The 12,576-nt window shown below is 34.0% G+C and overlaps 2 protein-coding genes and 1 long non-coding RNA gene across 6 annotated transcripts in view; 2 read left to right on the top strand and 1 right to left on the bottom strand.

Moving 5' to 3' along the window:
• The window catches only part of PEK (pancreatic eIF-2alpha kinase), a 31,370-nt gene extending 24,029 nt beyond the window's left edge, over positions 1-7,341 (top strand). Inside the window, exons 14-16 of the mRNA XM_087354756.1 lie at positions 958-1,140; positions 1,837-2,001; positions 2,845-7,341. Of these exons, the coding sequence (XP_087210882.1) occupies positions 958-1,140; positions 1,837-2,001; positions 2,845-3,054 (558 nt within the window). The 3' untranslated portion in view covers positions 3,055-7,341. The remainder of the gene's footprint in view (positions 1-957; positions 1,141-1,836; positions 2,002-2,844) is intronic.
• Positions 7,342-8,403: 1,062 nt separating this feature from the next.
• LOC147875036 (uncharacterized) lies at positions 8,404-10,017 on the bottom strand. The gene is made up of 3 exons (XR_015536906.1): positions 9,839-10,017; positions 9,448-9,598; positions 8,404-8,643 (listed from the first exon to the last, which is right to left on the bottom strand). It is a non-coding gene; the product is annotated as an uncharacterized LOC147875036 (long non-coding RNA).
• Positions 10,018-10,100: 83 nt separating this feature from the next.
• Positions 10,101-12,576, top strand: part of LOC110829029 (uncharacterized) — a 28,961-nt gene continuing 26,485 nt past the window's right edge. For 2 of the 4 annotated variants that reach the window (XM_087354933.1, XM_087354927.1), the window contains exons 1-2: positions 10,591-10,783; positions 10,874-11,050. In XM_087354933.1, the coding sequence (XP_087211059.1) occupies positions 10,598-10,783; positions 10,874-11,050 (363 nt within the window). In that variant the 5' untranslated portion in view covers positions 10,591-10,597. Of the gene's footprint in view, positions 10,239-10,590; positions 10,784-10,873; positions 11,051-12,576 lie in introns of those variants that run through there. The other 2 variants (XM_087354919.1, XM_087354923.1) reach the window with 2 other exon arrangements.

Below are 12,576 nucleotides of genomic sequence, written 5' to 3'. Positions count from 1 at the left end.
CACTTCCTCACCCTGCAAGTCTCAAGATTACAGTCCTGGACTGTATGTGTGTTTGTCACTCCATTCACAGTTATCAGCATTACAGATACTAGTTGGCAGTCTACATGAAACTTGTATCTGTGGCAACATTTGAGCTATTAGTTCTTAAAACATCTTTCTTCAAAAGTATGAAGCACTTATTAAGGTTAAAACTGAAATCTACTTCAAGCAACTTTGTGATATTATGATGTAGTGATCAACTGCTGAATCATTCCTACTTAACATGTAACATTTATATGGTAACATATTATAAACTCATTTGTTAACAGTGTGAGTGGTATTGAAATCCTTTGGAATTCTAAAATGTGTCATCATACCTAGTGTGTATGTTTTTAAAAGTTTTTCATACTACTTTATTTTCCAGTGGATACAGTAATCTCTCCCCTCAATAATGCTTTTCTTATTCTTCATGTGCTTTTTGCAATTGTGATTACTGGTAATTACTATATCTTGGTATTTTTGTTGATGTACGTTAGCTTTAAAATGTAAGTAAATATTAACATAATCACTGCCAATGACAACTTATGATGTCATAGTTAATTTTCATTGTATTAAATATTTTCCATGCTAGATGTTCAGTTCTGACTTATCATTCTTAGGTTATATTATGTAGTTCAAGGAATAAAAATATATGCATAAGTTCCTGACATATAATCAATGTAATAATTTGATTTTGACTGAATATCCTTATGCTAGTTTGTTTAATCATGGCTTCTTGTCTCACCAGACTGAACTGTCATTTAAACTTTCAGCAATGAATGTTAAATAACTAGATTTTTTCCTCAATATTTGCTACTTACATCAAGGTGACAGTTTACACTGGTATGTGCGATACGTATACAAATATAGTATGATGTAGAGTTGTTTGAAGAAGACGATATTTCTGGAACAGTATATAGACATTAATTTTATTTACAGCCATCAAACATATTCTTTTCATTGGATGGTCGGATAAAAGTTGGTGACTTTGGGCTAGTAACAGCTATAGCGGAAAGCAGTACCAACCAGAGAACACCCAACTCTGATTCCATTGGTGTGCTGTGTGCTGATGAGAGACATACTGCACATGTTGGCACGCAGTTATACATGAGTCCAGAACAGGTTGGTTACGTTTAGTATATTGTTACTATGTAGCAAATTTTAATTGTATCATACAAGTGTGTATTGTAGGTCATTGCGTATATGCAAGTAATTCAGAGATCTGGTCCAATTCTTAAGGAGGTTGTTGGGGAGTCTTCTGGAGCAGAAGAAAGTTTTTTGAGATTTTGCGCTGTTTCCATATTACGATGTATTTATGTAGATGTATATATTGTGATTGTCAGTTTTTAGAAAATGCAAACTATTTATTGTAACTTAACATGCCAGTTGATTTCTTTGCTTCAGTGAAGTAATGAAAGAAAGCAAATTCTGCCCTTTGCAGCTTTTTTCAGTCATCACTTCAGAGTACTACTTTTTTAGATGAAATTATCAGTGTTTTCTTTAATAAGCATCACTAAAATAACTGACTCTGGTCCTCTCTTATCAGTCAGAAAAGGCTGTTTGTAGAAGAACTCGAATGTGAATTAAGGGGCAGACTTGCATTAATAAAATGGACAAGATTATTAAATTGCTGCAACAAAATGTATCTCTTGTTGAATTTTGAATTAATGGAATTTTTATATATGTCTGTTACCGAAACTATATATTCTCAGGATGTTATTTTTTTAGGTTTCAGTCCTGTGTCAGAAGACACTCTAAATATCCTGCATGATCACAGTGTTTCCAGTATTACAACTGACATGCTTTTCTATTTATTAGGCACAGTCTCTCCCATATAACTACAAGGTGGATATCTACTCCTTGGGTGTTATATTGTTTGAATTATTAGTACCATTTAGTACAGATATGGAACGAAGCTGCACTCTCATGGACCTCAGAAATAACAAATTCCCAGCACACTTTCAGCAACAGTTTCAGCAGGAGGTAAGTACACACAACCTCACATTTATCTACAAAATATAATTAGGCTGACTGCGGTCATAGAGTGTGTGTCCAAACTCACCTTTATTCTGTTCTTTTAAACAAGGCAGTAGGCATGAGAGATGACGGTATGAACATTACATCTGTTACAGAGGTGATGTACCTACCAATATCTTACTTTAAGTATTGACATTAATTGTTTATGAATACAGCTTTAGTAGTTGAGTGGAATTGAAGCCCATGAACCAGTCAGTCTGCCCTAAAGTTTGAAAATAATTTAGTCATTCAAAGATGGCTACAGTTGTGACACATCGTGGATTAACTAACTAACTCTCTCACCAAAAATCCAAAGATTCAACACCTCCAGCAAACATTGAGATGAATCGCACAAAAACAGGGTGACAAACCAAGAAGACATTGAGGAAGGAGTGTTAGATTTACACATAAAAAATATTATAATAATTTGAACTGTTAATCTGGCTCAGGATCATATAACTGATAATAAGTGTCAAGCCTTTCGGTTCTGCTGTCAGTACCTCGAGAAGTCACCATCAGTATAAGGAAACTATATGACACATTATATGAGCTGGCATTGCTCAGTCAGTATAGTGACTGGCTATGGACTGGACAACTGGGGTTCGATCCCGGACGGGGGCAGAGGATTTTTCCTCTAGCCTCTGCATCCAGGCCAGTTCGAGGGCCCACTGAGCCTACAGCTTTTTTTTGTGACATATTATGCCTTACAAGAAATGTAAATGCTTGACCATGCAAAACTATATTACACAAGATCAAAAATGTTTACATTCGTTTTTACACATTTTCCTAATAAAGTACATAATATTCTAGTTTGAGTTGCTGCAGTTGATGTTATCCCACTGTCCAGAGAAACGTCCCACAACATATGGTATTCGAGCACGCCCACCTCTTGATCAATACACGAGCAGTGTAAACACAAATGAGCAGTGGCACTTTGAACTGCCACCACTGAGGAGGGATTCAAGCAAGACTTCATCTCACTCCAATAGCTCCAGTGTTGAGTCCTGGGAACAAGTATAAAATAATCACAAATTGGTATTTTGATTTGACCTTTCCCAAACATTTATTCTAATGATGTTGATTATAAAGCTTATGGCATTTGTTAAGGTTAGGGGTTTCCAATAATATTGGTTGTTTTCAGTATTATGAATTAATTCAGAAAGAAGTTTGCTATGTATTGCATCCGTATGTTTGTGCTTTTCCTTTATCTACTCCCACGTCCTTACTGCCTTCTGAATATGATTTTCCTTTCTCACTTATCCCACTTGTCTTGCTTTCTCGGAAATGTTGCAGCTGTTCTGTTACATTATTTTTGTATTACTTCAGTGCTTCTTATTTTGTTGGCATGTATTTGACTAGGATTTTTGTTGTGTCAGTATTCACATTGCTAATGCATACAGACATAAAAACTTCACCACTTCACATTTTATGTTGCTTGTATCTATTATGTTATCTTAATTTTGACATAGTTGTACATTTTTCTAATTTGTATTAATATCTTTGTCATATAAAACATTCAGTGAAGTAGATGTAGAATACATTATCAAGGAAACCTGTTAAACACTTTTTATTTCCTTATTTATGCACGATTTTGAGCTTCAGTTTTGTGATTTCAATATGAAATAACACTGAAACGATCTGTTGTCAGTTTGAGAATGCAAAATTGCTGTAAGAAATGCTGATGGAAAGACTGTATGGATTACAAAATACTGCAGTTAGCAGCTGGTATTTTTATCTTTCCACATTTGTTGTTTGTGTGACTCATTTTCAGTCTATTTCTAGCAAAATCATGACATAACTTTTGTTTCCATATATGACACCTGTATTTTTACTTCCATTGGTATCTCATGGATAAACTTTGTGCTGTGACAGTTTACTAATAGATTAAGCTCCTAGTATAATGTCCTTTCCAAAATTACTTTTTTCTGGCATTGAATGTAAAAGTCATCACTAAATATTGTTATTAGATCAGTTCACAGTAATGCTAGGACAGACATTTGCCACTTTCTGAAGGAAAAATCTAAAATGTGTCTGTATTCATTGTCTTTTGACATATTGTTTTGGATGTAATGCTATCAAAATTTAGTGAGCTATTATTATGAATTCTCAGAAATTAAAGTAAATTGTTCTAAAATCTACTTTAACATTACTTTGTCTGAGTCTAGGCTTTGATTCTTCATGGGTTTGTGTTTGGAAACCCCTGGCTGTGTATATGAGAAATGTAATAGTATGTAACCTGAATGCTTATGAACCTTTCTAAATCTTTGTGAAATTCTGGTTATGAATACAACTGATCGTGCAATTTCTTTCTCATTACTTCAGTCTATTGTACCTGGCTGCTTTAACTTTCAGTTTGGTAACAGGAACCAAAATGTGAATTCCAAGTACCCAGCAATAATGCTGTAACTTCTCGTTTTATTTGGAGAGTTATTGCTCAGATTTGTGCCTGTACCAAGTAAGTTACATATTATAAAGCTCTGTCTGCTTATGCAGTTCCCATTTACATCTACTTCTGTTTTTATACTATTATGTTTCTTTTGGGCCTGTATTAATTACATTTAACCCTGATAGAAGTTGTTTTGTAAAAATCTTTTTGCAGCTGATCTCATCACAAACATCATAGGAGGTTTCAGTACACTGATTTTGGTAAAAGAAGAGTGCATATTAACTGACTTTGTGTCTGTAATTCACAAATATAATTTACAAACATTCCAGAACTTAACAAGAGTTATGATGGCTGTTTGAATTACCTGGACACTTCCGCTTGCGGTTTTCTGGTTCCCGGAACTGATTTTAGAGTGTCATGAAAAATAAGTGTTGAAAACACGTATGTGCAATTTGATAGGATATTTTAATTTTTCAGAGTAGAGAAATGGTGCAGCTGTTTCATGTAAGTTAGATAATGAGAATTTTTGGTTTAAACAATCAGTGGAAGTTATATGTTGCATTAAAATAAGGCATTAATTATTTGTATGTATTTTTTGGGCCTTTAAGGGGTATTTACATACACATTTGCTTTCTTATAGTCTGCATGTGTCTAAGCTTAAAAATGCTTTACAAACCTGAAGCCATTGTGTGTGTGCCTTTCACTACATGGAGGATATATTATTATCCTATATGAGCTTGGTGGTGTGTAGTATTACAGTACACTACAAAGCACTATGTTTGTAATTATTGTCTTTAGATTGCTCAGATGTTGCCTACTTTAGTCTCTTGCTAAAGATTTGGTTTTGAATCATCAAAACTTGTGGATTCACTGTGAGTAATTTCAGGGATGATAAAAGTCTGTTTTTGCGATGGTGTATTTCATAGGCAGAGATATTCTGAACCTTTGTGAAATTAAATTAATGTATTGATTTTAATTCCATTGCTGATGTATATAGTAAGTGATAAAGTGACATTAACAGGATAGTGTGCTTTATGTGTGCATGTGGATCGTAATTTAAGTATTGTTGAATTTCTGTTTTTAATGATGTGGACCAATATATATAGTGTGTAATGCATGAACTTATGCCATATATTTATGTTTGAGAATTTTATGCAGATCAAACCTTTTACTGACATGTAAGAGACATTTTTAGTAATGTCATAAGATGTTTTTCTGTAGCTTTGATAGTGCTGTGACTGCAAATGATTCTTTACTGCATTTGGACTGAATATCATTGCAGGCATTCATGTAGCACCATTGCTAGCTTCTTGTGAGTTTTTTAATAATTTTGTTTGACAATATGCCATGTGTTATGAATGAACAGTTCTGACATGCGTGATCCATACTAGCATAGCTTATGACTCGTCAGAGTAGATGGGAATTAAACTTTTTTGTGTTGAACAGTAATATAGCTTATTCCAACATTATTACTATTTAAAAAAAAATTACTTCATCTGTTAATTAAGTTTCTTCTTCTTCTGTGTTACGGGGATTAATAATTCCATTTTGAAAGATATTTGGGTTTAAGCCTTTCTTTCTGTTGGAAAGAGTATCTGGTATGTATTGTGTTTTAAAATATGTTAATACCCAGGAAATGTGTAAATCTGTTGTCAGAAAATATTCTGACAAAGAACGTTGCGACTAGAAATTATTAATACAAATATCAGTACATCTGTACTGCTACATCAGTGAGAGTCTGCACTTGATTCTTCATGTTAGAGTGCCCTTATGTTGGCAAAATATTATAGAAATTGTAACCTCACTTACATTTTGGAGGAAATACATGTGCAGCCAGTAATCCCTCTTATTGCTGTAATATAAAATAGCCTCTGAATATCAGTTTTATTGTTCCATGTGATCCGTGTATCCACAAATGAATATTAGATCAGCATAGGCACTGATGTGTAATTTAAAGGAGAAAACTTATATGAGTGAAGAACAGTCCTTGATTGTATTAAAACCTGAAGTTAAAAAAAAACTTGCAGACATATTCGTGTTTGGAGTATACTGTCAGTACTTGACATGTAACAACTGACTTTTGGCATGAAATATGACATTTCAGTTTATTAATGTTTATAAATTGGGAAGTACTTCAGGTGCAGAAATTATTCATGTCGTTTGCATGCTATTTAATTATTTGTTTCTATATGTATTAAATATATAAGCATACACATCTCACATATTGAATTTTAGACATTACTGTTGCAAGGTTCCTATTTCTGGAGTAAAATTATTAGAAGAATGAGAAATTGGAGACATTGCCCTTCATGGACTAGGAAGAGTCCTAAACTGTCCTTGTGCCTGTAATAGGGCCCATGTATCATAAAAATTTTATTTTTCAGCTTTTGAAGTCCTGTTGTGAAACACTTTATCTGTCTGTCATGTTTGTTATAGTTTGGGCCTTTTTCCATTATGCTTTAATGATTAGAATGTTTTATATTTTGTTATACTTACGTGACTGTGTAAGATGATGAGAATATGCCTTAATTCTTATAATTGTGCATTATGATTAAGTTAGATATGTGATATCTGTATAATTTCACATTCTTTGCTACCCTCTCTATAATGGGACAAAATATATTGTAAAATTTAAAATTTATTTCAAAACCTCTTGTCTTCAGCGTTACCTGTGTGGGAAATGATTGTTTTAGAAATGGTCATTTTTTCCATTGCATTTTTAGTGCCTCTATTGTGTCTGTAATATGTGTTTTATTATTTATAAAATAGTTATACAGGTAATGAAAATGAGTTTATGATATTTTGCAGTGGATAAGTTCATTATTTATGTATGCAAGAATATTGAATGTTTGTGTAGCTATGAAATGTGTTATGTACACAAATTTGTTTGAATGAAAATAAAACGTCTAGTTACTTAGTGACTACAGATGTTCTTGGTACTTGTGATTATATTTGTGCAAGCATTTCCATTTTGAATTAATGGAACTAACTGAGAGATGCTGTCCAAGATGTGTCTCTTCACTTGACTGCACAATTATTAATTTATTTTTAAGGAGTTCTTGGATATTAGTTGCCATTTACTGACAATTGGAATATGCCAGCTGTGTATTCAGTATCTATAATACTTTATCTTCAATTTGAAGTGCTGTTAACTGGTACAGAATTTTGATATAGCTGTCTCACTATATGCCGGGATAGGACCCCAGTACCCATTAGATAGGAGGCTGGGTGGGCCCCAGAGATGGTCTGGATTCAGAGGCTAAAGGAAAAATCCTCTGCCCCTGTTGGGGATTGAACCCCAATTGTCCAATCCATAGTATAGGGTTTTATATTATATAAATTATATATAGTGTCAAATCAAAATTGCTGAAAGAAATCTGGGTATTATATTGCAATTAATTAGTTCAAAATGAATGGAAATGTAGTGTGATAAATGACTGTGAAGTGGAAATAACAGTGATTAAAATGGCCATAGCCTTCTTTAAGGTAGTAACCAAGCATTCACATATGGACAGAAACCACAAGACTCCCCAAACACAACAGCAATACCCAGCCAAGTTTTGAATTCTGTATCCCTTGTACACAACTCAGAAGTGCTACCAGTGACCTGACAAGTAAAAAGTTAAAATGTTTTGTTTACATTTCAAATTGAACTTGCTATATCATCTCATTACCATAATCATATTCTGGATGACTATATTTTACTCGCCTTGAATGAAATGTATGTTTAACTGATTTGTGTTCAAGAAACTACATGTCACTAAATTGTGTTTTAAGGTCATGCAAGGATTTTGCCTCCTTCATTGTGTGGCTGTAAGTCAACAGTATGATGTTACTAGTTTTTCTGTGCTGCAAGTTTTGAGCTGTTTTTACCTGTCACGGCTCCACTCTTTGTGTTGTAAAGTTGTACAGTTTTGCTGTGACCTTGAAGCATATAGTTTGATGATGGCTCCTGTCAGTTGTTAATAAAATGAAGTTCAATATTTTTAAAGAAGTATATGTAATTTAATTGTTCATAGACACATTTCTACATAGTGATTTCCAGGATACTTTATTACAGTTAGTAAACTCATAATTGCATTACAGTTGACTTTAAATAAAATTAATTGTTCCAATAGAAGATTATCTTGAACTACATGTTGCAAATGATTTTTTATTATTGTATTCTTGACTTTGTCAGCTATAACAGGTCTTCATATGAACTCCCACTTGTGTTGAATCAACTATAAAAGAAAATTAAATAATGTTTTGTGAATATGCATACAAAAATAAATTAGACATATTTTCTTTAAACAGAACCTGTTATGAGACAGTGTTTATGAAGAGTATATAATCTGATGATGGCTGTCTTCTGAGTTGTTGCACCATGTAGTCTGGTAGAAGTTTACTGACGTTTCAGAGGTCCTTGCCGCCTCCATCATCAGGGCGATGATGATGGAGGCAGCAAGGACCTCTGAAACGTCGTTAAACTGTTACCAGACTACACGGCGCAACAAACCAGAAGTCAGCCATCTTTAGACTCACCACTGTGAAAACCTCAAATCCTACTTGGTATATATATTGTCTTTGTATTTTTACTTCGTAGTATTCTTTACTTCATAATTTACTTTATAATTTAAAACTAGTAATTTCCATTGAAATTCAACAGACATTAGAAATATATTTTATTCTCTGATGTACCTTTAGCACCTAGTTTTTATCAGGAACCCAATACAACATTGCCATGTGGTATGTGTTCAGGTGGAGGTAGGACACTTTGAACATTTGTTGTGATTATGTACAGTACATTCAGTGCACTGACATGTCCCCACCACATGAACAGAAAAGTTTTCTGAAGGGACAATGTGATCCCTGTTGATGGAGGCAATAAGCTTCTCTGAAATGTTTAATATCTACTAGACTACATAGTGAAACATCTCAGAAGACAGCCATCTTCACAACTATCACAGGTACAACCTGAAATATCACTGAATATTTTCTTTAATGGTTAGCTCATACATGCTACTTTTTATATTATCTGGTCTTACCTTATTTTAAGCATAATTATTTTGTTTTAAGCAGAATCTTCTTTCAGCAAATGAGCTGTAAAAGTGCCTATATCCTTAACTTCTTCCAAACCATTCAGAAGGTCAGGATTGTATAGTATCATTAAACTCACTTCTAATTCTGCTGTATGAACTGCAAGAGACAATACAACTACTTCACTAAACTAACTTCCTCCACAGAATTATTTGCATGCTATAAGTCTGTTCCCTTGAATATTTTTAATTTGATCATTTCATAATGTGCATTGCCTGAAAACTTCATATTCAGTTTTTGTTTAATCTAAATACTAACACATTTAGACTCGTTAATACTGTAAATGTGTAATGATAAAAGTTGTCATTTCAGTCTGAGAGCAATAGAAGAGTTATTTACCACGCAAATCAAGAACTTGATCCAAACACTTTTTTATTTCTATTAGTGTGTCATCCACGCATTTTGTCAGCGTTTCAAGGAAATTTTCATCCCTGATGTTAACGGGATTTAAGTTACTTATCTGGTCCATATTACTGCTATTGTTGTCTGACATGTTTTTAATCCTTACTTGGCAATGGAATGGAAGGATTTGGTGGGGTTGAATTACCCGCGGAGCACATTGCTACATCGAATGTGTGAGCAACACTGAGCGGTACTGAGCGGTTTTAATATGAACGAACGTATACAACTGAGCGCAACGAATTAAGACCCAGAAGATCCCGGAGACGAGGCCTTAAACTGTCTGTTGGTGGTGGTTGGGTGCCCATACAGAAAACAATTAAACGTAAATAGTTCCTCTGTATGTGTATATTTACTGGTATTAATGCTTATGATGTTTATAGAGTTTTAATTCAATATCCTGTAAATGCAGATAATTTATTTTTCTATTTATAACCTTTATAATATGCTGTTTTGTAACCAGTTTTTGAGCAGTAGAAGTGGGTAAGAATAGACACTACTGGAAGGTTTTCTTCAATGAGATTCTCAAAGAGGGAAATATGCCGAAGACCTTGTAATTTTTATGGTCCACGTGAACGGAGTAATACGCCCGTTAAATTAATGTCTTGAAGAAGCTGGGCCATATGTTTGAGTATATATATTTTTCATAGAACACCGTGGGTACTGATTCGTATTTTTATAATACTTGGCAGTGGAGTGATGGGCTCCGATCAACAGTTCTGTTTGCGGTGGCACAATTACCAGAGCAGCCTTCTTGCGTCCCTTCCACAGTTATTGGACGGTGATGACCTTACAGATGTCACCTTGTCGGCAGCTGGACGCAATTTACGTGCCCATAGGGTGGTTCTGTCTGCATGTAGTCAGTACTTCAAAGAACTCTTCAAGGTCTGTAAGGTTTTGCAGGTCTTCATTATGAAATCCTAATTCTGTGGTTGTGTCATTTATTTTATTGAAATGTATTTCACCTGCATTCAGGCACTGCAGCCCTTGCAACATCCTGTGATAGTATTACCAGGAGCAAACTTCACAGATTTGTGTGCTCTAGTAACATTCATGTACAGTGGGGAGGTTAACATATATCAAGAGCAGCTTTCAGGACTCCTCAACTTGGCTGATGCAATGCAGATTCGAGGCCTTGCTGAAGTTAATGGGGTAAGAGCATATGCCAGTTTTCCTTGATGGAATATTTTTAGTTTAAGTCATATTAATTTTAAGTTATTTGACTTGTTCCCAACAATTTACATATCTGTGAACTTAACCTATTGATGTGCCAAAGCTATTATTTTGTTCGAAAATATTTTTTTGTGGTATTTGGTATCACTAAAGTTATTTAAAATAATCTTTCACAAACTGTGGTCTTACCATAAGCAGATTTCAGGTATCTGCAGTTGTTATTTGTGTATGCATAAGAAAATCTACCGTCTACCCAGATGATATTCAAAACCTATTTTCTAGCCTCCAGAAATCTGTTAGGGTGCATCTTTTGTGACATTTTTTCATACTTATATTTTATATCAAATGTTGAAGTTCATGTCAATTTCCCTGGCATCTGCATTGTGTAGTAGTAATAACTGTCTCAGCTCTTTATGGCTTGGTGTATGCAATGGAACAGTAAAGCAGATATTAAGTGATCAGTATTAACTTTGAGTGTTCTCACTTATTCCTGGAGACTACAGAATTCTTTTGCTTTAATAATCAGTGCTGGATTTATGTTTCATGTATTTATGTATTTATTTTGGTTCTTTTAATAAAGTAAGTTCAGCCCTGGAAACAATCAATGAAAGACCCATTAAATGATAAAGAGTGAAGTTGGTGTCAACTGTTCATGATCACTTCACAATACAAATGAACACATAAGTTGTGACATGTATGCATAGTGTAATAATTCTGGTGCGTTTGGTCTATTATTGCTTTTAGATTTTAAATTTATGAATCCTGATATTTAATGCCTTCTTTTAAGTAGCTTAAAACAGGCAGGGCAGATTTGTAAAGACCTTCATAACATTTGATCAAAATCAGTCCACTGGTTGTTGAGTTTCTAAATGATACAGCATAAATCTTCTTTTTATGTAATTGTGTTAAAAATTGTAACCATTGCTGAAAAACTGTATTGACCATAAAATGTGTTCATTTTTTCAGGAACTTAAATTCAAACATTTATTTCCAGTAAATATTTATAAAGTTTTGCCCAAGGTAATGCATGTAGGTGTGTAAGCCTTGTTCAGTTAAAAAAAATTATAAAAAGAGGGGGATGTCTCAACAAATTTGAGGTGAACTGCCTAATATTAAATTTAACTATTATTCATTTAGCAGTTTTTTTTTGTACACGAATAGATGGATGAACAGACATGGAAAAGCTCATGGGTGTATTATTGTTCAAATAAGCACGAAAGTAAACAGCAAATTTTGCTAACGCAAGTATAATTTTGGTTGTAATGAGTACGCTGTTTTCACCCACTCCCCCCCCCCCCCCCAAATAAAGTATGTATGAGAGGGTGTAATTACAACTTTAAAAGAAGAGGGTCTGAAGCCAGACTGCATTTAAATGTTACATATGAAGAGGACACATGTTAGTTAGGTCCGTCACAATGGCATGGCATGTCCTCGGGTTGCAGATAGAGGAACAGCTTCCAGTTATGGAGGTTAGCTGCGAATATATTTAATAAGCAAACACAGAT

Source organism: Zootermopsis nevadensis, unplaced genomic scaffold (genome assembly GCF_977971745.1).
Source record: "Zootermopsis nevadensis isolate Lab colony 2312 unplaced genomic scaffold, Znev_1.0 Znev_ptg000002l, whole genome shotgun sequence".
In the NCBI taxonomy this organism is placed as follows: Eukaryota; Metazoa; Arthropoda; class Insecta; order Blattodea; family Termopsidae; genus Zootermopsis; species Zootermopsis nevadensis.
Note: the sequence above shows the minus strand (reverse complement) of the source record. Positions and strands in the feature narration are given on the sequence as shown.